General features: G+C 35.0%; 1 protein-coding gene across 2 annotated transcripts; it reads right to left on the bottom strand.

Moving 5' to 3' along the window:
* LOC127651194 (heart- and neural crest derivatives-expressed protein 2) lies at positions 1 to 24,566 on the bottom strand. 2 transcript variants are annotated; one of them, XR_007971535.1, is made up of 4 exons: positions 23,555 to 24,566; positions 22,913 to 23,160; positions 1,431 to 2,345; positions 1 to 1,259 (listed from the first exon to the last, which is right to left on the bottom strand). XR_007971535.1 is itself a non-coding variant. In XM_052136907.1 (2 exons), the coding sequence occupies exons 1-2, from the start codon at positions 24,080 to 24,082 to the stop codon at positions 23,062 to 23,064; spliced, it is 627 nt and encodes a 208-aa protein (XP_051992867.1). In that variant the 5' UTR covers positions 24,083 to 24,566; the 3' UTR covers positions 22,080 to 23,061. The 2 variants fall into 2 exon arrangements, 1 of the variants encoding a protein (XP_051992867.1); XM_052136907.1 differs by lacking the exons at positions 1 to 1,259; positions 1,431 to 2,345 and having other exon boundaries at positions 22,080 to 23,160.
* Positions 24,567 to 25,389: the final 823 nt, after the last annotated feature.

Raw genomic sequence — 25,389 nt, 5'->3', positions numbered from 1 at the left:
TATTACGAAAATCCTACTTTTTACATAAAATATTTGTGCAAAAATTTACCGTAAAACTACATGAATTGTCTTTTAAAATATATTTTTAAAAATGTACCGTATATTTTAAGGTAACTACCCGTTAACCAATTAACATTTTGTTTTACTGTAGCATTTTTACAGTCTTTTACCGTTAAAATGTCTAAATATTTTTACATATACTGTATATATATCATTGGTGCAAACAATATGTAATTTTGATGTAAAATGGATGACTTAATGAAAACAGTAGCACACATTAGCATTACACTGTTACCAATCTCTATTTGAAGATATCAACACCTCCCATTCTCCTGTATCCCCATGCTCCACAATTTGCTATTGGATTTTAATAGGGAAGGATAAGAGCAAAGACAATCAGAGGTGACAAACAATTCTGTAGAATTGGCCAAATGGTTCTTTAAGTGCCCTGAACACAGTATGTTTGAGCACAAAAGGCGTGATTGGAGGAGCTGACTCAATGTCTGAATTGGAAGAGTAGGCCAGTCTTGCAGGGGGTTTCATACTTTTTGATGCTAAGAAACTCTAAATAAGATTATCCCCTTGCAGGGACCCTCTTCCAAAAATATAATTTCATATACATTTTCATGTATAAAGAGCCATTTCATGTGTCAGAAATATAGTTTGCGTGGATTTTGTATTGTCATTGTACTAAAGCCAAAATGTGTTAAATTGGAATATTATCTGGAAAATATTTATTTTGTATTAAATTGACAGTGAATCATTAAGACTGTGATTTGGAAACAGTGTTTAGAAAGATAAAGGAAATGGATAGCCAATATTTAATTGAGAACACTGTTAAAAAAAAGCTATATATATTTAAAAACTGTTAAAATCTAACAAATTTGAGTAATATCTTAAGTTAACTTTAACAGCCCTAAAGTCATCATTTTTAAGTGTTATGGGCCAGTGTTTATACAAAGATTTTGTAGTAAGTTATAATGTCTTTGAAGTCCATCCTGGATTAACTGCAGAAGTTCACATTGATGCATTGTCCTTTGTTAGTTGGCCGATAAAGTCTTTTGTTGGCAAATAATTGAAATCTATGTATGCCATTGTAGTCCATCATTAGATCAAGATGATGAAGTGCATCGCAGTTCAACCAGCAGGTAATTTCAGTCCAGGGTTCAGTCAGTGGCATATGAAGCATCCAATGTTTTATGGTTGGAATTGACATCTGTTCATCCCCTGAAGTCCATTGTAATGGACTGAAGTGATGTCTAAAAAATTAATAAAAATATACAACAACAAAAAATACATTTTGTGAAATATCTTATTTTCTTTCAAATGTTCCTTGGACCCCCAAGCACCCTCCTGGAGGTCCCTGGGCCCCAGTTTGAAAACCCCTGGTCTAGAGAATAAGACATACCAACTTACTATGTGATATATACCTTTAATACTTTTCAGATGTCGTCAAGCTGTTTAAGTTCTTTATTTCTTTCTTTCTAATCAGGAGTGAAGTATTGATGTTTGTTCTTGAGTTTCCCTAATCTTGTTTAGAAACTGGAACAACAAAGAGAACACAACATTTTTAATGGGAAAATAGATGATTCCTTGTAATTGGAATGACTGAGCTTGATATAAATGGCACAACAGAAAATTTTGAGCATTATAACATTAATTATTTAAAAAAAAAAATAGTCAGGGGATGACATTTAACAACACACCACCTGGCTAAATAAACTGGCAAAACATTGGTCTGTTGCATTATTCAGCATAAAATTTATCCAAATTGGCTAATAATAATATAAATTGTGCATCCTTCAGACTTTCAAAGTATTACCAACCAGATAATTGTCTAAAAAAAAAAGAGCAGTTTCTTTTTTAATTTACAGGCCTAACATGTTCTCCGTTCTTTCTTTTAGGCTTTTGTATCATGCTCTTCTTTTCAGATTTCTACATGAAGCACATCCTGTTAATGTGTGGTGCAGCACTATGAGTACTCAAGATCTGGCAAGAGCAGACATGCTGATACAAACCAAAAGTGATACTCTTATCGGTTAGCAATGGAGGGAAATGCGATGAGTGCTATAATTAGTTCAGGATGTCTGAACAGCAAGCTCAGTAGCAGTGCCTCTTTGCAAGATTAATTATTTTGTTCATTCAGAATGTTGTTGCAATGATGCAAATCCATTACATGGATTGCTAAGCTCATTTACACAATTTATAACTATTCTTATTTCCTTATTAGCTACCAAAACATCTCTTAAAACTCAAGCTGTAGGCCTCTACATCATAGTGAGAAGTGCACTTTCTGACAGATTGTGAATCTTGTGATGTCCTGTTTGACATACATCTGCAGAATCCTGTAGATAGATCAAAAGCAAGAGTTATATTAATGCAAATAATTAACACAACAAAAACCTTGACTTTTTTTTTTATTTCACTACTTGATAAAAATTTCTTACAATTTTCAAAATAATAAAAGGACAACTTTAACTGAAATTAACAGAAATTGTTTCAAATACTGCCCCCTAACGGAGCCTGTGTTGAAAACAGTGCCTGGCACACCTGGTGTTGTCTATTTAGCTAAACAGTTTTGTCCTTTACAATACAGTTTTCTCTATAAATATTTTTCGGGAAATAAACCAATAGTCAAAGCACTGTTTGGGGTAAAATACTAAAATTAAACTGGATAAATATGCAATATAGTCGCACTGATAAAAGAGGGATAAAAGTCTGATTATTCTTCATAAAGTTTATACCACTGAATTGCCTTGCTTTATAGCCTGTCTTCCTAACACTGATTTACACTAAATAATGTATTTATGTAGGCTTTCTCACTCCGCGAAATGATGATTATTATTATTATTCCAAAGGATTATAAAGATCTTTGACCCTGAACCACATTTAAAACCCCCAAAAATTACAAAATAGGCCTACTTTTACAAATGTCTTAATAATAATAATAATAATAATAATAATAATAATAATATATATATATATATATATATATATATATATATATATATATATATATATATATATATATATATATATATATATATTAAATATATGTATATATATTTTCTTTAAATTATTTATCACAACTGAACACACCGTCCATTTAATAAATAAATAGGTAAAAACAAAAGTCCAGTTGTAATGTCTAATAATGAATTAATACGTCAACCACGCTTGCGACAAAGACCATCAGAAACAGGCAATGCTCACCATCTATATAAATAGGTGGTTCAAGTTCAGTGACCACCATGACCAAACCATTACTTGGCGGGAAATTTGGCGCCCTCTTGCGAGTTTGGCAGAAATAGTAAGTAAATGGTAGTATGCTATTGCGAATTTGGTCGATCCTTTCCTACTATGGCGAAGTATAAGCTCATGAATGTTAATTGAGAAATGCTGACATTGCTTAGTATCCTTCCAGTGATGAAGGCCTGGCTTCTGAATATGAATGAGATAATGTTGCAGTCTGCTTCCGACAGCCCTCACTACCAAACCTCTAACCACTGCGCTCTAGCGGTTACCTCGTGTAATCACCTTGCACAGCAGGTCGCTAGTTTTTTTTTTAAATGTATTTTATTGCTTATTTTAACAACAGGATATAACGAAAGTAAATGTAAAAGTAAAATGCATATAAAATTAATTAAAAAAATAATGGATGTTCTCTTTCCTTAGATTTTCCGAAGTGAAGACAATAAACAATTGCAAGAATGTTAGGAATTTATTTGAATTTAAGATACCTTGCCTTATGAATATGCATATTTATTTACCTATCATAAAAATTTAGGCTAACACATTATTTAACCCATAATTACCAGATTCGTATTTTTTTTTTTCTTAAGATCCTTGCCATTTTTGGGGATTTCCGCCTGGATTTGGCCTACCCAAATTAAAAAGCTTCCCATTCCCACATACTTTGGCCTAAATACACAGTTTTGGTGTCATTTTACAGGAAACCCTTTGAAGTTGCATAAAACACTGCTAAAAATTAAAAAAAATAATAATATATGTTGTCTGAACAGTAATAACCCTCCTAAAAAAAGAGGCGCTTTTTGATTTTTTTATATAAATTCATTTTTGAAAGTGTATAAACTCAAGCCCTGTAAACCCTAGCAGCAAGCAGATAGTTTTGGCTGTTTCCACTAGATGTCAGCAAATACCTGAAAAAGGAATTTTGTCTGTATCATGTTTTATTTAATATCTATTTCAATTTATTTGAAGGGAGGAATATTACCTTTTTTTGGTGTACTTTACGCCTACCCAAATCTAAAGTCTCCCCATACCCATATACAGTGCTATAAATGCAAAATCCCAGTGTAATTTTACAGAAAACCCTTTGTCATTACATAAAACACTGTTGAAAGTGGTAAATATGCGCTCAGATGTCTGGTGAGACGCGTCTTTGTGTTTTGGGCACGTAAACTACCCAGTGATCACTTCACAGTCTGGATGCAATATCACAGCCCCTGATTGGTCTATTTGATCTTGAGAGACATTGCCGGAAAGCGGAGGGTCTAAGCTTTACGGCAATATATGCTTTATCCGGATCGGATGTTTACATATTTTCCTGGATTGTTGAATATCATATAACATTACTTTGTGGTGTTTCTGCACTCGTGTGACATATCGAGGGATTACTTGGGCACACAACCACAGAAAACACTGAAAAACGGCTCATTTTGCAGAGAATAACCTAAGGTAAAGGATTATGTAGCATTTCTGGCTAACTGTGCTGTCTAGTGCGAGTAGCACGGCAAATATTCAATAATTTCACTTGTACGTTTACAAATGTTGAATGTATACTTCATGATTCATTCGAAGTGTTTTAGATATGTGATTATACCTCAATAAAAAGACTTATTGGAACTTCTTACTGGCAATGAGAGCTTTCATTTGATACATGGTTTGTATGTGCGTCATATTTGAGCGATATGAAGACATATGTATTCAAAAACGCACATAATTATGACACGACTTTTGATGGGTGGAACTATGTAATTTATTAATTTATAAGTTACTTAGTGTAAAACAAATGCCAAAGTGATGCATATCTCAAGAAAGTAGACATTCTAAGCTTTCAAATGGTACCAGATATGAGCTCATAACTCCTCCGCATACATTTAAAATTGGAAGTTATTATTACTGACGTAATTTTAAATCCCGGAACCGGGATCATGGATTTTAACTGGTGACAGAAAAATTAACAATGTGGTAAAATGCAAGAAGTACAGAAGCGAGAACAAAAGTAGTAAGAAAACAATCAAAAGAGATGAATAATAGTTTCCGTTTCTTCTAGAGAGAAAAAGCACAGTGTTTCCATAGCCTACTAATAATTAACAATTTGTAAATGAAACAGCTTTATTTTGTTATAAAATACAAACTTGTTGGTTGCTGTCTTCTGAAAATGTGTAGTTGGAAATGACATTAACATTTGACTAGGCTTTCTGAACAGTGCAATTATTAGCAGTAAAGAAGTTTCTGTACATTTAGTTGCATAAGACTCAAAATAGCGCTAAAGTTGCAGAAACAGACCATGTCACAGCTGCACTCATATGGAGGACAAAACATGCAAAAATAATAAATAAATACATAAATAAATGTAATAATAAGACAATAAATAAAGGAATAAATGTCTTGATAAAACAAATATAATTCGTTTTTAATGAAAGTTATTCCTGAATTTATTTTTGTATTACTTTTTTTCCTTTATTTATTATTTTGTCTTTTTATTTATTATTTTCTCTTTTTATTTCTATTCTTTAAAACATTTTATATTCTATCAATTGTTTTTTTAATTTTTTTATTATTTATTTATGCATTCATTTATTTTTATATTTATTTATTCCCACATGTATTTATTTAGATATTTAAATATTCCCACATTTAGTTATTTTTGTATTTATACTTACATTTCTGTGTCTTGATAATGATGTGGGCGGGTCCTGCTTATTGTATTGAAGCCTGTGCTCGATTACGCTTGACTTGTTTTGATGTGATGTTAGGTCATAGCCATATCGTGTGAACTATAGCTATTTGTGGGGCTAAAAACAAAAGAGCTTAAGTCAATTCAAGATTTATTGATTATACTACAATCACAAAATAAATGGGGAGCTGTTGCTTCAACAAAACCACAAAATGATTTTTTTTTCTCATATTTTGATGTCTGCAAATCCATAGTATTGTTTTCTGTTGTTATGATTGTTCATTGTAAAAGATACAACCATGCTTCATTTCCCTGATCGTTTATGTATGTATATATACGTTCTGCAATAAAAAATTAAAAAAATCTATAGCTGACTCTGCACATATATCTACTCTAGAGAGTTGCGCAACTTTATAATGAAGTCGATAACCACGCATCAAATAACTATGTTTCATTTAGAGTAGAGGTGCTTACTGATGTTTTGGGAGAGCTGTATGCTGGTATGAATGTCGTAGCACATTCTGGATTGTTAAACTCTCTGCAAAACGTTCCCTGCATATTCAAAATATGTGCGAGTCAGAGGGTGCTAAGGTGGGACGTCCATCTGCTTTATTGAGCTCCGCAAGGACCGCCTCCCTCATTTCCATGTTGCACACAGAAAAGTCAAAATAAATACATGTATAAATAAATAAATATATATGGGAATATATAAATATGGAAATAAATATTTGTGGGAATAAATAAATATAAAAAATAAATCAACACATAATTAAAAAATATGCAAAATAAATGAATAAATAATTAGAAGTTAAAAAGAATAAAAATAAAGTTACAAATAAATATAGAAAATAATAAAGGAATAAAGTCATACAATAATAAATTCAGGAATAAATTTAATTAAAAACTAATTATATTTGTTTTATCAAGACATTTATTCCTTTATTTATTTTTTTATTATTACATTTATTCATTTATTATTTATGCAGGTTTGGGCCTCCATACACTCATTGCCCTCCCAACATTGTTCTGTAGAGTGTCAAGTGCCTCTTCTCCTCTCCTTTGGCAATGCTATGCATTTCTTATACAGGTCCTTCTCAAAAAATTAGCATATTGTGATAAAGTTCATTATTTTCCATAATGTAATGATAAAAATTAAACTTTCATATATTTTAGATTCATTGCACACCAACTGAAATATTTCAGGTCTTTTATTGTTTTAATACTGATGATTTTGGCATACAGCTCATGAAAACAAAAAAAAATCTCAAAAAATTAGCATATCATGAAAAGGGTCTCTAAACAAGCTATTAACCTAATCATCTGAATCAACTAATTAACTCTAAACACCTGCAAAAGATTCCTGAGGCTTTTAAAAACTCCCAGCCTATTTCATTACTCAAAACCGCAATCATGGGTAAGACTGCCGACCTGACTGCTGTCCAGAAGGCCATCATTGACACCCTCAAGCAAGAGGGTAAGACACAGAAAGAAATTTCTGAACAAATAGGCTGTTCCCAGAGTGCTGTATCAAGGCACCTCAGTGGGAAGTCTGTGGGAAGGAAAAAGTGTGGCAAAAAATGCTGCACAACGAGAAGAGGTGACCGGACCCTGAGGAAGATTGTGGAGAAGGACCGATTCCAGACCTTGGGGGACCTGCGGAAGCAGTGGACTGAGTCTGGAGTAGAAACATCCAGAGCCACCGTGCACAGGCGTGTGCAGGAAATGGGCTACAGGTGCCGCATTCCCCAGGTCAAGCCACTTTTGGACCAGAAACAGCGGCAGAAGCGCCTGACCTGGGCTACAGAGAAGCAGCACTGGACTGTTGCTCAGTGGTCCAAAGTACTTTTTTCGGATGAAAGCAAATTTTGCATGTCATACGGAAATCAAGGTGCCAGAGTCTGGTGGAAGACTGGGGAGAAGGAAATGCCAAAATGCCTGAAGTCCAGTGTCAAGTACCCACAGTCAGTGATGGTCTGGGGTGCCATGTCAGCTGCTGGTGTTGGTCCACTGTGTTTTATCAAGGGCAGGGTCAATGCAGCTAGCTATCAGGAGATTTTGGAGCACTTCATGCTTCCATCTGCTGAAAAGCTTTATGGAGATGAAGATTTCATTTTTCAGCACGACCTGGCACCTGCTCACAGTGCCAAAACCACTGGTAAATGGTTTACTGACCATGGTATTACTGTGCTCAATTGGCCTGCCAACTCTCCTGACCTGAACCCCATAGAGAATCTGTGAAATATTATGAAGAGAAAGTTGAGAGACGCAAGACCCAACACTCTGGATGAGCTTAAGGCCGCTATCGAAGCATCCTGGACCTCCATAACACCTCAGCAGTGCCACAGGCTGATTGCCTCCATGCCACGCCGCATTGAAGCAGTCATTTCTGCAAAAGGATTCCCGACCAAGTATTGAGTGCATAACTGAACATAATTATTTGAAGGTTGACTTTTTTTGTATTAAAAACACTTATTTTATTGGTCGGATGAAATATGCTAATTTTTTTTAGCTGTATGCCAAAATCATCAGTATTAAAACAATAAAAGACCTGAAATATTTCAGTTGGTGTGTAATGAATCTAAAATATATGAAAGTTTAATTTTTATCATTACATTATGGAAAATAATGAACTTTATCACAATATGCTAATTTTTTGAGAAGGACCTGTATATATTAGACTTCCCACAGGATAAAGCTGTTCATCAGATAGGCCAAATAAGATTATCATATAGCCTATTCATAAAATATTACATTTAGGATGGGTTTCCCGATAACGTTGCAACTTAAGCTTTAGCCTAACTATAATTTAACCTCGCTCGTTATTTTAGGATTGAATAACGCCTGTTTTCCAAACCAGCACGTTGATCGCTCGTTATAAAGTTGAACTTAAGTGCTTCGTTATGGGAGCTGTCCAGTCCAAAGGTGCTGACCACTTTGGCCAGGTATATGTCCAGGTGTTTGTCTTCTCAAAATGAAAAAAGTTGGAAAAGATGTATTGATGTTAAATCATAAAGATGAATGAAAGTGACGCAATAAATGCATGTAACGTAAATGTATATGCTACGTGAATCAAGGGGCTCTCACATAGCCTAAAGTTGTTTGGCTGGGAACTGAACAAATGCACACATAACAGGATTAAAATGACGGACATCAGTATTGAACTAATCATAAACCTGTCTAAATATTAATTTGTAGCCTTTCAGCCATTAGGCGTTATGCAATTTGTTACTTATAAAAATACTATGCGAGCCGATTTGAACAAGCCATGGAGGAAGAAAAAGAAACACGCCTTAATGATTAAAATATGGTTAACAGAACAAAGGAGATTAGAGCGAGAGTGTGCAATGCGACCTCTCTCTCTCTCTCTCTCTCTCTCTCTCGCTCTCTCTCTCTTCATCCTCTAGTTTTTAAACTGCATGGTCACATTACTCACATCTTTTTAGTTAATCTATTAATACTGTATTATGTGCAGTGTTGGGGAGTAAACATAAATGACATGTAACGGGATTACGTATTTAAAATACAAAATAGAAGTAGGCCTATCTGTGTTCCATTACAGTTACAATTTAAATAATTGGTAATTAGAATACAGTTACATTAAACAAGTATTTTGATTACTGAAGAGATTACTTTGCATTTTAATGTCATTTGTTTAATTTAATACTTAATCATCTCAGATGAAAAACATTTAAACATATATGATGCGATACAAAGTGCATTTGAACAGCGGTGAAACAATCTCTTATGATGTGTTACATTCATACGAGCAGACAGAGAAGTAAGTTTGATGTTTGGAGCAGAAGAAATAGAAATAAACCTTGTGTAAACTGTCAGCTTTAAGCTAAAATGCTTTTTACATTCACATGTTACAAGGCACGATCATATATTTTTATCAAGAAATTTCACTTTGGATCATAATTTATTTTTTCAATAATACCTTTGATATGTACCTTTGACTGTATACTACTCCCAAAGGTGGCACAAAGTAGATTGCGCAGCTGTAAGTACCTGAAGAATTCTGGGAATCCCAAACCGCTGTATAATATTTTCAAAGGATCTCAATGCTCCATTTTCATACAGGTCACCAAGCGTAGCAACTCCCTTCTCAATCCATTCAGTCCAGCAAAAGGGGGACTTGTTAATACAATTTAGGGTTTAACCAAATGAGCACGCGTGAAACTTGGTCCACACTAACTGCATGTGTGAGATAACGGTATGTGTCTTTACTTCTCCTGGCAGCTTGGTAGAAAGACATTGCAATGGCAAGATAGGGGCAAGGACCTCGTGCTCAATAAAGAGCCAGGGAGGAGCTCAGACGGAAGCGACCAATACGCCAAATGTCCAAAAGCATAATAGTAAAACAAAATCTTGGGGAGAACCAACCCTTGTCAATTGGCCTGTGTTATGTGTTAGAGTGCATTCGAGGACGTTTACCATTCCAGATAAAGGATTTAGCTATCACATTGTTTAAAGTAAAAGAGAGGAACTTCAATGAGGAGAGACTATGAATATAATTATTCTTTACGAATAATTGAACGTTAGGAACTACTTAAATAATGATGCTTTTGGGAAACGCGCCTTTAGAGATCAAGTACTAGTGCTGCTAACGTTCAATTTAGTGCTTCGGGAAACCCAACCTACTGATCGTACTTCACTCACTGTCAAACATCGTTTGATATTATCTTAATAGGCTGTTAAAAATAAGGTGCACACACGGAGAAGCTTATCATTTAGCCAGCACTTTTTATTCTCGAATGCAGTGTATAGCCTACTTTGAGTTTGCTGTATTAGAATGTAAGCTATGCTATATAATGAGTTTGCAGTATTATACTCAACGTTATTTTTTATTATTATTATTATTTCTCTGATTTCTTCCAAGTTGTACTCAGTGCTTTGGATAACGAAACCCATCATCTGTTTTCTATAACACGTAAGAATCACAAGGTGGCGCTCTCCACTTCTACTTCAGTTAGCGCTCATTTTTTCTTGTTCTTCTAAACAGATACCCAGTGAAACAGCACGTCGGTTTATATTCATGGACGTTTCAACTATTTATATTGCAACAAACGTTTACTCCCGCAGCAGACTGTAACCAGTTAAACCAAGATCATTTAAGGAATAGGTGAAACAGAAAAGTCTCGTTCCAACGTGGAAAATATAAAACGCGTTGCCATTATCATAATTTCCGACTTCACTATCACACATGATTAATCACTGCTGCTGTGGCAATGTCTCAAGAATGAGCTGCTTTTCTACACCAAAGGAAGACAACATTTAGACTCATGCCACCTGCAGTGCCAACGCAAAATAGTTTGGCCTATTAGCCCAATAATATATACAACTTGTGTTGCGTTGTTTGCAGTTTATTTCATATACATTGTTATTAGGGGAGAGCGGGGTATGTTGTCACACTTTTAACTCTTTCTTACATTGACTGGGCACACATCACAATGGTATAAATGTGATACCAAATGAAAGAAAGAGGTCTTGGGTACATATGTTGTGTTCATCACATCTTCATATCTTATTTCAGTACAGAGTTGTAGAGAGTTAAATACAGTGTGCGCAACTGTGACAACTTGCCCAAACTCATTGAGACAACTTGCCCCAAACTGATATGTGTGCTAATGTTAGCTAAATCTCAAAGTTAGCTCAACAGAGGACTGCAGCTTAAGTATTAAAATACAGTTTAATTTTCCTCTATAGAGGTATGGCTATCAGTACAATATAATTTAGAACATTAAGTTTTATAACATAATATGTAAAGTATCATTTACTTTTTTTACTTTTGAAGGAGAAAAATAAGAAATCTGTGCTCACCTCTGAATAGAGTGACTTTGGCCACATGTGAACAGGAAGTTAACCATAAAACATGTTGTCACACTATTTGATTTTTTTTATATAGCAGCTCTTCTGGTGGAGGAATGATGAGTGTGACAACTTACTCGTGTAACAACTTAGGCTACTTCTATTAACCTATTAACAAAATGCCTATTAGATACATAAGGTATGGTACCCTAATCGTAATATCCCTGTCATTGCTGGATCAGTGATCGGGTATTCATTAACTCCTGTGTCTCCACTGACGCTGGCAGCTTGCGCCTCCACATTGAAGCATTTGTGAAAACGAAACATTTCAAACGCACATCAAACAAATAAAGAACGTATATCAAATACAAAAAATCTAATTAAACTTATTCTCTGTGTTGCCCGAGAGGAAGAAGTTGTAAAAGAGGATATTATAGAAATATTGCGTGGGAACATGTGTTGACGAGTCGAGACGTACATGGCAGCAAACCATTGATATATTTTCCCCACTTTTGTCAGCAAATCACATTCGACTTTGATTTTCCCGTTAAAAACCTCTTCTCCTATGAATTACATTTATACAGTATTCGGAACACTCCCAAACCATTTACGTGCAACTTTATCGGATTTTCGAATTTAACATTCATCTTGGACCATATTCATTCATTAACAATTAAATATTCGTTTATTTCTAGCATTGTTTATTTTATTAAATTCAAATAGGTGCAATTTCCATGTTTGGCAGCATTTTACCAATCAATCTTTACTATTTTCACTGATGAGACAAACGAACGTTTGTTCAGCAAATTTGTAACTGACATCTTCCACATGTAGGCCTACTTAGTAACATCGTACTTAGACAATATAATAATGTACGATATAAATTAAGAGTAGTTATGATCTTAAAAAGTAACGCACACATCAATTGGTAACCCTGCCTTTGACCTGGAATTGTAATCTGACAAAACGGCAATCACAGAAAGATATGTGCTGATGCGCTGATTTTATTATCACTGAGATGTGACATTTTTTCCAAATAATACCTGCGTTGTGAATGTAGCCTAATTTGTAGTTTATTTTATGTAGCCTATATTTTTAATAACAATATTAAGAAATAAATAAATAAAAAGTTGCTTGGAGAAGCAATGTCCACTCTATTATAAAAAGCAATTTTGTCGTTTATATATCTAGCATACAAAGTTGCTTTGTTATCACGAATAAACTTTATTTGTATTTCATCTTATATGATCATGAAGCATTATTACATGGAGACTATTTGAATGATATTAAATGAATTGTTGTGCACCATTGTGCTTAAATTGCGCCAGCTACACTGACCACCCTTACCAGCATCACCGAATCAAGGTGTTGCGCTTTTCTGTGACCATCAAAACATTCAGCGGGAAGCAATGAAAGCGGTGGCCTGACCACCCGTGAGATGCCCTAATTCTCCCAGACCTGTGGACTTGTGTGACCAATAAATATGGGGCCACTCCGTCCCAAATCAATCTGCCACCCACTTCCTAAATCAATATGCGAACCCGAGTGGCAATAGCAAAAACAGAAGCGGCAAACAAGTTTTGTGTTGCACGTTATAGCCTAGTGGATGCCATTTAATGCAGATTTTATTGTGTTTTACAGTATTATGAGTGCTTGCTCTTTTATGCCAAAACATAAGTGCCTGAGCAAACTGTCCATAAAGTTCAAGTGCTTCGGTTTTAACTTTAAAAATAAAGTTAAAATACATTTCATGTTTGGATTCAAGCAAACAATAGGAGCTATCTTTTCGTTTTATTTGTTTTGATTGTTAAATTGATACCTATAAAAAGTTGATATGTTGACGGAGAAAGGGAACCTATTTATCTTTGAAATGTTTTGATTATTTGATTGAAAGTTTAAAAGCCAACCTTTGTAATAGAATAATAATTTGTTCTCACCAAATGTTCACTCAATAAGTATTTTTGTTGTACAGGCTCTGAGTGGAAAATTAAACATCAAGAAGTAGTGCCTTGTTATAATTATAATTATAATTATAATTATAATTATAATTATAATATATAATAATAATTATTATTATTTGTATTATTATTAATAATAATAATAATAATAATAATAAACTAACTGCTATCAGCCGTCATTTGGTGTTCTTTGTTGGCTGAGCGAGTCCCGATCATCCAGTCCTTTCGTTCAACACTTGACGCTCTCGGTAGGATAAAATTAGTTATTACATCATCAATAAAGTCGTCAATTAAACGCATTAATGTTGGACTGATTAATGTTCTAGCATGCTGATTGATAATCTTTACATTGGGAATACAAAATACTCTCTTTCTGGTTTATTAAGGTTTATTTTCCAAGCCTGAGAGCGATATAGGAAAAAGTAGTCCTACAGTTTAAATAAAGAACCTGTTTTTATAAAATAAATAAATAAAATAAAAAATGAATAAAAAAATCTCCCTAGCTGCTAGTTGAGGTTAACCTTTAAAAAAATATATATATATCTGTTCTAACCGGCTCAATATAATGTCATTCAATATGCGCCAGTATGGTGATGTGTTCATTAAGCTTAGTTAGCCCTCTACTTTTTAGGCCTCTACCTTTTCAATAGAGCCATAAATCATTCACAAGAGTCATATGTGTCACACTCTGGACAACTTATGTTTGTGCCCTGGAAACACTGATCTGAGACTGACACTGTCTCAAAACATTGAAAGTGAAGGGGTGTACAGTTTGAAAACATTTGCTCAATATGATTTGTGCAGGGAAGACTTTGCAATTTAAGATAGAGGGCACCCTTTGTATTGGAATGTCTCATGAAATACTTTTAGCCATTTGAGAGAGAGAGAGAGAGAGAGAGAGAGAGAGAGAGAGAGAGAGAGAGAGAGAGAGAGAGAGAGAGAGAGAGAAAGAGAGAAATAAATGTGAAAGTAAATGCACAGAGAGAGAGAAGGGTAGCTCAGAGCAGGAGAGCAGATAGCTGTCATCGCTGTGGTTTAACACAGTCAGCCACAGACTGCTCCAGAAACTCTCCATTACTACCCATGATGGATGGGAGAGGAACCTATCCCCGGAAGTACTGGCTAGAGGGGCCCCTGAGTGTCAGGAGAACCTGGGATTGCCATAGTATCACTGTTTCCATGGTTACACCCTGATCTGCTCTTCATTATTGGTCCATGAGCTCCTCTCTTCCAACGCCAAGTTGTCTTATCCTCAATAATGAATTTCCTTTTTTTTTTTTTTTTTTTTACACTTTTCCCAAACCTTGTAGAATGTTTTAGGGGGGACACCGCTCCATACTCACAAGCAGACACTGAACTTTTGCATTTTACCACATGCCATATGAGGTTATTTTTACCGTCTATTGTTGCATATGCAATGTCTGTGGTGTGCACAGCACATGAACAGATGTTTTCATGATTGGAAAATTGACTGGCCATATGTACTGCAGAGACACAAATAGGTCAGTGAGTTGGTTACTGGTAATTAAGAATGCTTTCGATTCTGTTTGAGAAATTCATGAATGATATCAAACTCTGCAATGTCTAATGGCATGCTTTGTGTGATAGTCTAGCCATGGTACATTTATGTGATGCTGGAAGTAAAGGCAAGAAAAAAGTAACATTTCATCAATCAATTTAGGACATGCGGGGAAAATGCTTGGCCTCTGAACCATGAATGACTGGGGGCTACACATTAATACCTTCCAAATTCATGTTTTGAACAACAATTGATATTCTTCAAACATTTATTTTTTTTGACAAAATGTCATCCGTCTGTGAAAAAAAGCCATGAGCTTCTATTTAGCAAGTATTCGACTTTATACTTCACATTAAGGTCATTAAGGTCATGATCAAGTCACTTCACTCTTAGGCCAGCCAAGAGTTAGAACCACGAAACCAATGACAGCCGCCCCCTCCCAAAGGGCAATAACGTAGGTGTCTTCTGACTTACGTACCCGTTAGATGCGACAACTGTTGGGTATGTAGCTAACCCAAGCTGTTTTTCGAAGATGGGACATAAATGAATACTTATCTTTGTGCGAAACGATATATTATCTGATGTTATATTATTTATTTATTATTATTATTATTAATAATAATATTGTTATTATTATACAGGATGATTTGTTTACATTAACTTAAATAGGCATTGCGTCTCCGCTAAAGCTGTAAACAAATCAATATTTTCGAGGATATCTTTGATCTTTGAAACCTCAACTGATCTTGGCTGAGAGCGCATCATTTTCACCCTATGTGCTATTATCAGTTTTTCTCGTATTTAACATATTAATAAAAACAACAATAGCAAAATATTAAACAAACAAATTATTATTATTATTATTATTATTATTATTATTATTATTATTATTATTATTATTATTATTATATTACCTGTTCAGATTGGTTTCTATCACACCTGATTGATATGTTCACGTTTTATTATTAATGTATCAGTGTTCATTATTTATTATTATAAATAATGAGAACCAGAACACAAACAGCTGATTACATAACTAAAATTGTAATTAGTTAATTCATTGAATTCAGGTGTGATTGAAATGTAGGCCACGTGTTTAGAACTGTTGGTTCCAACAAGTGGACACAAATTGCCAACACAAGTTCTAGGTATTAGCGATTTATTAATGTCTTTGCTCTGTCCACTTGTATAATCAAAAATCGCATTCACCTTTTTATAAAATGCACTGATAATCTATACGATTATTCTGTACAATTTAATTGTAATGGCAATAGCTAACACCCCTTTTGAACAGAGGTCAGAGGCTGATGCGGTCAAGCAATATCTCAACATAATACTTTTATTGTCTTAACTTTACTGCATTACACAGATTCGTTGTAAATGAATCCGATATAACATCATGTGTCTGGCATCGGCACAGAATAGTCCTATGAAGTCCAACAAACAGAAATTTGAGTATAAATTTGAATGCAGCATAGCAGTGCGAGAGCAGATTATATTCCAGATATGGTTTAAACAGATATGTATTCGGCTTGTTTAATTAGTCTGTTTGAAAGGTTAATACTGTAAATAGTTTGTGTCCGTTATGACCGAAGTCTGTTTATTCAATTCGATGTGAGAGTGTGTTGGTTTATTATTCACTGAAGATGTATGCTCTGCCACTGCAGTTTATCACACACCTCTTACATGGGTTCCATTTAAATTAATGGGGTAAAAAGCTGGAATCTGGTCAGGGTCAGGCAATGTCAATCCGGGGCGTTTAGGAAAAAAAACATTACTATTAGGCGTAATAGATGGTAATATGAGGCATACTCGTTATCATTTGGCGCCCGCTCCTCAAAAAACCAATGGTATGAATTAAGATGAACATGCATGAGATGGGAACATGCATCCTCACCGTTGGAACGCAATTGAATTCACAACCACAATAAGCATGTACTTTAAATATATCTTTAACAGTAACATTTTAAATTACATTATCCATGTTAAGATATATCACATGTTGTTATACAATAATAATTCCAAGAACAATACATCATTACATGCAGCTCCACACAATAATAACATTATGGCGTTAATTATAATTATGTTATATTAATTATATTTAATACATAAATTATACATTGTACCTCAATGGAAACTGTAATGTACATTGTGACCCTTTTATTCCGGGTGATTATCCTTTGCATTGGACATGTTTTTCTGAACACTGCGCCCGTGTTAATTTACATATTTCAAAATTGCTTATAGATCTATTGATCACATTTTGCATACTTGTAAGACATAAATGATGATCTTATCAACTGTTCAAATATCTATCAGGAACGATTCCGTTATCTTTGACAGACTGAATTTATGCTCTCGCTTAAAGGTTTTAAATGTTTATCACCGACAAAACAGAGCAGTCGCCTCCTGCTCTCAGGGATAAATGGAGTGTTAGAAGACTCGCTTGAAATGACACGCATGCCCTGAGCACTTGGGAGGTCTTTCCACCCACTGGCCCAATGCCTGTAGGCTTTTATTTACGCTTTTCTGAAATGTATGTGAATTAGTCGTTGTGCTCATTGATGAGCTGTTTAACACGCGTGTCTGTATGTAAAACATAAAGCTTTATGTTGTGCAAGATTTTATTTTTTAGACGTGTTTTTATGTAGTAGACTTACTACAGTGTAAATCATTCAAATTTGTATGTATTTATTTATTACAAAAATAAAAAGTATTTTTATTTTAATTGAATCATTGTTGCATTACTCTATAGCTGAGCGCAGTGTGTAAGACGTTTGTGCATGCAAAAATGTGTTGCTACAAAATACAAAACACCGTGCAAAAAGTAATTACACAAATAAAAAGGTTTTACTGATGCGCATTCACTAGTAACTGTCCACGTACCAACGTTTCCCCCTCCCCCCGTTTTTTTAAATACGTAAAATAATGAGACACTCGTTATTACAAACGGACACACGTCGGATTGTATTTAGCACGAGGAATTTCAAACAAATTCAGAAATAATCTCCGTCAGAACTTTTTGCACAGTGATACAAATTGTAGACTACAAATAGTAGGCCTATTATATAATAATAAAAAACTAAAAAAAGTAGTAGTAGTAGTAGTAGTAGTAATAATAATAATAATAATTAGTAATTATAAATAATAATAATAATAGGCTAATAATAATAGAATAGCGATTCCTTACTTAAACTGTCAGATTTCAGGGATTTTAGAATTCCATGCATGAAATACGCACCTGACATCAGTGATATTCCAAGGATCACGAAAGAATTATTTTCATTTGGCTTTTTCAGTTCTTTCTTATTAAACCAACAATTTACTTTCCACGGTACACTGGAGGTTAAACTAGATTACTGTAGTACACATTAGTGATCCTACAATGGCTCCTCATACAGATGCATCGCTTAGTCGTCTCTTCTTCTCAAGCATGCATTATTCCTCCAGATCCCGGCTCATTCGGCACACGTTACCGATGTTTGTGGAGTCGGATCGCGAGAGTGCCTGCAGAACTTTTGGAGGACGATTTGGAAGGAGAGGGAGTTGTTTCTGTGAGAAACTCAATCTCGCATACAGTAGCGGCCTCCATCTGGGAACTGTCACAATTGACAGCATCACGGGCACAGGCCTGATCTTCTGCACAACATTAAGCAACACACAGTACGGTTTCTCAGGATGTACCAGAATGCACAAATGTCTGTTTGTTTAATTTTGGGGGAAAACAGCAACAATTTATAACCAAAATAGAATGACGCGAACACAGTGTAGTTGGTAGTGGGTAGTAGTTAGATATTCTGTCCTATTTTTTTTTTTTATATATATATATAACAAAATCTGACTTTTTTTCTCAAGTTGTTCTAATATTGTTTTAAAAATTGTATTGGCAATTGCATCATGCAGTTACAAAGAAACCGACTTGCTGTGAAGTAATTTACTGCTGGATAACAAATAAATGATACAAGTTATTAAATTAAGATTACATTTTTTATGTTAAAAAAAGGGAAAGGAAAGACAGAAGGAAAGAAAATAATAAATGATAAAGTCAAGAAGAAAAAAACTTTATTACGTAACGTAATTTGTCGCATGTTCCATTTTTATGCCATTTAATGCGAAATCAAACATAGAAAAAGAAAAAAGGTTAACCTAAAAAATGTGCTGCATGTGGTAGCATCTAAATTGACCAGTCAAGTCAAAAAAAGGATATTTAATATTACAGAATAACATTACTCAGCCTGCAATTAGGTTAAACCAAAACTATTTTGAGGGTTAGATCGGGTAAATGGCGGTAACATTCGCATGCAGGTTACCACTTTTTTACAATAGAGTAGTACGCATATAACTGTTACCTCTATTTTACTTCACTTATTGAGAATAATATTAACAAGTCTAATTTTGATATTTATTTTTTTCTTCAAAATCACAGCTATCTTTAAACATCGATCACATTTTATGTAAATACGGGGCGAAACGCACCCATAACTCGCATAATTAAATGACGACTCTATTTGTTATCTGTTATATTGGGATCCCGTGAGCATGTTGGGCAAAATATAAAATTTTAAATCTAATTACACTCAATTGGTTTAATCTAATTGTTACGTCCTGGTATTAAAACATGTTAATTGCCTTTTAATAATGCTGTTGGCGAGAGAGAGAGAGTGAGAGAGAGTGAGAGTGAGAGAGAGAGAGAGAGAGAGAGAGAGAGAGAGAGAGAGAGAGAGAGAGAGAGAGAGAGAGAGAGAGAGAGAGAGAGAGATAGATAGATAACACATAACAAGATCTGTAGTGACTTCAAGGCTTGAACATTTGATTTTGGGCCAGTAGCTACATTTAGAGGAATTGCGATTTAAATTAAATACCGCGACTTTCAGGCCTATTGCACGATCCTTTAAACCTACACGTTGACGTATAAGGCATTTTATGGAAAAGATAATTAGATCATTCTTAATAAAATAATTTTCACTTGAACATTTTGATACGGGGTATATTTGAAGTAGGCGTAGTTACGTTTAACGTAGCTATATAGCCTATGACGCTGCCCTCACGTTAGCATACCAGACGCAGCTGCAGACTGAACAAATGGAGAAGGGCCTTCTGAACTAATGGCTTACAGATGTCTGTAATACCAAGAAAAGTATTATATTTGGTCCGTGAAATAACATTAGAACCTTATAAGTTCGATCCAGTTTAGGACAATTGCAAAAAAAAAAAAAAAGAAAAAAGAAACCCAAAGCCAACCCAAACAACTTGTTATTCAGCTGATTAGAGGCGTATGCCATTGTCTATGCATGATGAAAAGATGAACACCAAACATTGGGTACTATCGTGGTCAGTATTTGAAATCTGAAGAATTCGATTATATTTATTTAGTTATTTGACACATGCGATGTTGGGATTTGAGATATAAGGAGACCTGCTACAGAAGACGCCATCGTTTGTTTTAGTGCCAAAGAAAATGAGGGTTTCTTCTTACTATTTTGGACCTTCAGGAATCATGGTGTCGAAAGTAAGATATGATCTCTGTGCAACACTGTCCCATTGCAGGGTTATTCGTGTAAAAGCAGCAGCGGGTCATAATGAACTATCTGTATTCTTAATCAAGGGAGTGCGGACGGCTAATTTGATCAGAGACGCCATCTTGACACTCACAACATATTATCTGCAATTATTAACCTACAGGACCTGTGGATAGACAATACATTTTAAAGTAAGCGGTAATTGAATGCACTTGGATGGGTCTTAAATCGGCTCACTGTCTTCCTATCTGAACGGATTCACTCTGCAAGAGATGTCAGCTGTATTGCATGCCTTTGCGACGGAAAGCTTATAATGTCTTCCAGTGGCTGAGGTACAAACAAACCTAACATTAACTTGTTAGCCTGAAAAGTTCTCCCAAAACTCAGAATAATAACAATAATGAAGAAACGTGGGAAGAAAAGAGAAAGACGGGCCTGTCTGAAGAAATTTATATTTATTTTATCCATATTTCCTAATTAGTCAATCAAACTATTTTGATTGCGCGTCTAACTAAGGTTCCATTAAAACACCTGTCCAAGTCTTTTTCTTTGATTCTACGTAGAGAGCCTTCTACGTGATGCAACTATGTTGTTGTGGTCATTGCCAAACTCAAAACAAATGGGTCATTTCAACTGCACATTATCATTTGCACATCCGATTGTTGGCCTTCGTTGCTGCTACAAAATCTACCTTGCTCAGACCCTCCTCCGTACTTTGCTGCTAACGTCATTTGGACATTTTACACAGGCTCAAGTGAGTCTACTCGCTGAATTTAGTACAACATTGGAATACACGCTTTGCGCCTTTCCATTTTATGAATTTTTGTACCACGTATTCTTTTGCAGTTTCAGTGTTACTGGGTTTATTTAAAACTACTTTTTTTTTTTTCATGTATCCAAATTAACGTCCTCATTATTTTAACGGGATTCATATATTTCCCTCAATCAGCAATATACACCCATGTTAAATACTTTTATAATTACATGCACCATGAATATAATACCCTTTGCATGTAATAGCCATTGTACCAAATCAGCGTTTATTTTGCAACTGTTGAAGAAACCGTATCACCCGTTGAATACATTTATTCATTTAATGTTGTAATAAATTAATTTATGTGCAGATCTGTTAATTCCAAATGAGATAAATGAAAAACAAATCTTAAATATTAAAATAACTATATTGATCAGCTTCATTTTAGAATTTCAAGTATTATAGTTCCATTAAATAACAGTCAGTTGCCTGAAGAATCCACTTCGACTGGCAGGCCTCCCCATACAAAGGTAGTCTATTTACCTGCTATAGGCAAATACCGTCTACTGGCATTAACAGTTTATTTGTAATTAATTTGAACAAGTGCTTTTTGGAGTATCCCAGTGTTGCACGCACATATTCACAAACTGTGCACAACACATTACAATGCCATCTCACATATGCTTTCAGAGCTACGGACAGTTTGGGCTGCGTGTGGGAACCACTTTGTTTCTGCTCGAGAAGCGGCTGGATGTATTGCGTAAGTGCTGTTTGATTTGACTGTCACGTCAGTAAGTATAGGCTATATTTGAAAATATGTACAACAGCCTCTCTGTAGGCTATGTTCTGCTTATAATCAACACGTATACTCTGTGAGTCATTGAAAAAAGAGGTGTAATTTCCCATTGCTCTTTTAAGGTTATTTAAATAATTACATAAATTCAACAAAAGGTCTAAGATCGTTTAAAACATAGTGGTTTATTGAATTAATTACATTGCTACATCTCCAATATTATTTAAAGTTTGTGTCTCTGGACGGAAGTGCACTGAGTGGACTCAACAGTTGTTTCAGGCACCAGCGTTCTATATGACCACAAAATGACATAGTAACACTTCATGACATTACAATAAAACATTTACTATATTATAACATCGACTAATCCTCTTTATAATGAAAGAAGAATAGAGAGAGCGAGAGCGAGTGTGTGTGTGTGTGTGTGTGTGTGTGTGTGTGTGTGTGTGTGTGTGTGTGTGTGTGTGTGTGTGTGTGTGTGTGTGTGTGTGTGTGTATGGGAGGGAGAGAGAGAGACAAAGAGAGATAATGTAAGTGATAGAAAGACAGAAAGAGACAGAACTTCACGCACTCCTTAGTGGCAGATTTCATTTTGATTCACAAACAATGTCAGACAGCAACACACAATCTCTTACCAAGAGAGTATCCTCCTAAAATGGAATGATTTTTCCTCAAAAATCCACTGTCCGTTGCAGGAAATTGCACATAAATATTCCATTAAATAAGTGAGAGAACAACTGAAAATGAGTTCAGAAGGCCTCATTTCATGTCTTTTGCATTAGTCTCATTGCTTCAGTTCCAATGCCCAGACATGCTGCGGCCAACCAGTTCTCCCTTTGGTTTTCTTGTCATTGCTGCTCCCTGAAATTTTCAAAACGTCATTCTGTAAAAAGCAAACGACAAAAAGAGTGGTTATTCGTAAAAAGTATTATCCGTTTACTAATAGCACGTTGCCGAGTTTTATCACGTAAACGTAGTAGGCCTAATGCTAGTAATAGTTCTTTATGCAAAAATAAGTGCAGCAGCGTTTACAAAATGGTAAGTTTCTAATGTAAATGGCCAATAGTATTAAATATATTGTATGAGTGTCATTCGTGACCTCTTTACATTATGCAAATTTACATTATGTCTTTTTTTAACATGTCAATGCTTTTCGCATGTTGTTGACTTTTAATCGACAGTTATGCCTAATAAACCGCTGCATTATATTATTATAAACTATAGTATGTAAGTCCAAGAAATGTTTTAAGATATACATCAAGGTAAATCATTCTTACCATTTCTTTCTTTCGCCTGTCTTCTTTGGCGTCTGTCTTTTTGAATTCCGCTTTGAAGGCCTCTGCTTCCCCATTCTGATCGTCTTTGTCCAGAATGTCCATTAGGTAAGCAATATAACTGGTTGCCAAGCGCAGGGTTTTGATTTTGGATAGCTTCGTATCCGCGGGCACGTTGGGAATGCATTCCCTGAGTTCTGCGAATGCGCTGTTGATGCTCTGAGTCCTGCGCCTCTCCTTTCGGTTTGCCGTGGGTCTACGTTTCACCGTGCGGGGCCCCATTCCAACTGCGCCAGCCCCCGGTACTCCTCCGTAGTGCGAGTGGTCGAGCCCGGGGGCTCCGGTTGAGTAATCGGGACTGTATGAAGGTGCCATAGAGTACTCTGGAGGAGACATCTCAGAATGGCTAATAAGCCACCCATGGAAATAGGGACTTTCTTCGTGACAGCGACTGGCGGCTGCTGCAGCAGCGAAGGAATAGCCGTCATGATGCATCGCCGGGTGGTGGGGAAAACCTCCAACTAAACTCATGGCGACAGACTGATCTACCCTACGGCGAACCACAGACGGAGTTGCCTACGCTTTAGGTTTTAGATTGTGTGTAATTTCACTTGAGGATTTAGGCACTGGTTGGCTCCCCATAAAAAGTTCTCGCTTGGTGCTTTTTCAGGCAGAAAATAATGCTACCTACTCATTTGTCCATAACAAAGCTACTGCTGTAATTATAGCAGACGAATAACGGATGAACAAAACCGGCTTTGGTGGTAACTGCAGGCTAGCTATTACTTAATATAATTTACTTACACATATATTCTCCATTGCAAATATCCATAAAGAGAAAGTTCCATCACCAATCGTGATAAGCGTTTTAGTTGAGTTCAGAGCCTTCTCTGCATTTCAAACACGCGATGGAATCAATGAGGTGGATCTGATGGAAAAAGTTCCAGTACCAGTCGATGTTGTGCACTCAATTCGCAGCCTCACTCTGTAGAAGCAGGCGAATTCCGCCGTTTGATCTCCATGTCAGCTACATCTTTAGAGCTGCTTGGGTTCATATATGTCGTCAAATCTCTTCTCAGCCAATAACGTTGAAGAGGAGGAGGGACTCGAACTACATAGTTAGGGTGGTTAAGCTTCTAAATTACACTAATCTTTACAAATATACTTTATATATGTATAAAATAAATTTGAAATAGGCATGTGTGTGTATGTGTGCGTGGGTGTGTGTTTGTGTGTGTGTCGTACCACATACATTTATTTTAAATATTATAGTATAGCCACGATACTGCTAGTAAAGCATAGGCTATATATATATATATATATATATATATATATATATATATATATATATATATATATATATATATATATATATATATATATATATCGCCTATGCTTTAATTATTTTAAAGCATAGGCGATATATATAAGTAAGATAGGCAATAAGATAAATAAGATATATATATATATATGTATATATATATATATAGTGTGTGTGTGTGTCGTACCATATACATTTATTTTAAATATTATAGTATAGCCACGATACTGCTAGTAAAGCATAGGCGATATATATATATAATATAATATAAATTGTTATTTTATTTTTTATATAAGGTACACATACAAGATATACAAGGTACTTTGATATTTAACACAGTGCATTGGCGATTAGATGTATTTATCTACAATAAGATAAATGAATCCGAATTAAACGTGCAGAAACTGCAACTTTTATAAACTTTTCTTGGTTTAAGCAGGCTATAAATAAAGTTTTACTGAACCTATATATTTTACACATATGGGTATTCAACGTACAGTGAGTAATTATTCAAAAT

This window comes from Xyrauchen texanus, chromosome 11 (assembly GCF_025860055.1).
Source record: "Xyrauchen texanus isolate HMW12.3.18 chromosome 11, RBS_HiC_50CHRs, whole genome shotgun sequence".
Taxonomy (NCBI): Eukaryota; Metazoa; Chordata; class Actinopteri; order Cypriniformes; family Catostomidae; genus Xyrauchen; species Xyrauchen texanus.
Note: the sequence above shows the minus strand (reverse complement) of the source record. Positions and strands in the feature narration are given on the sequence as shown.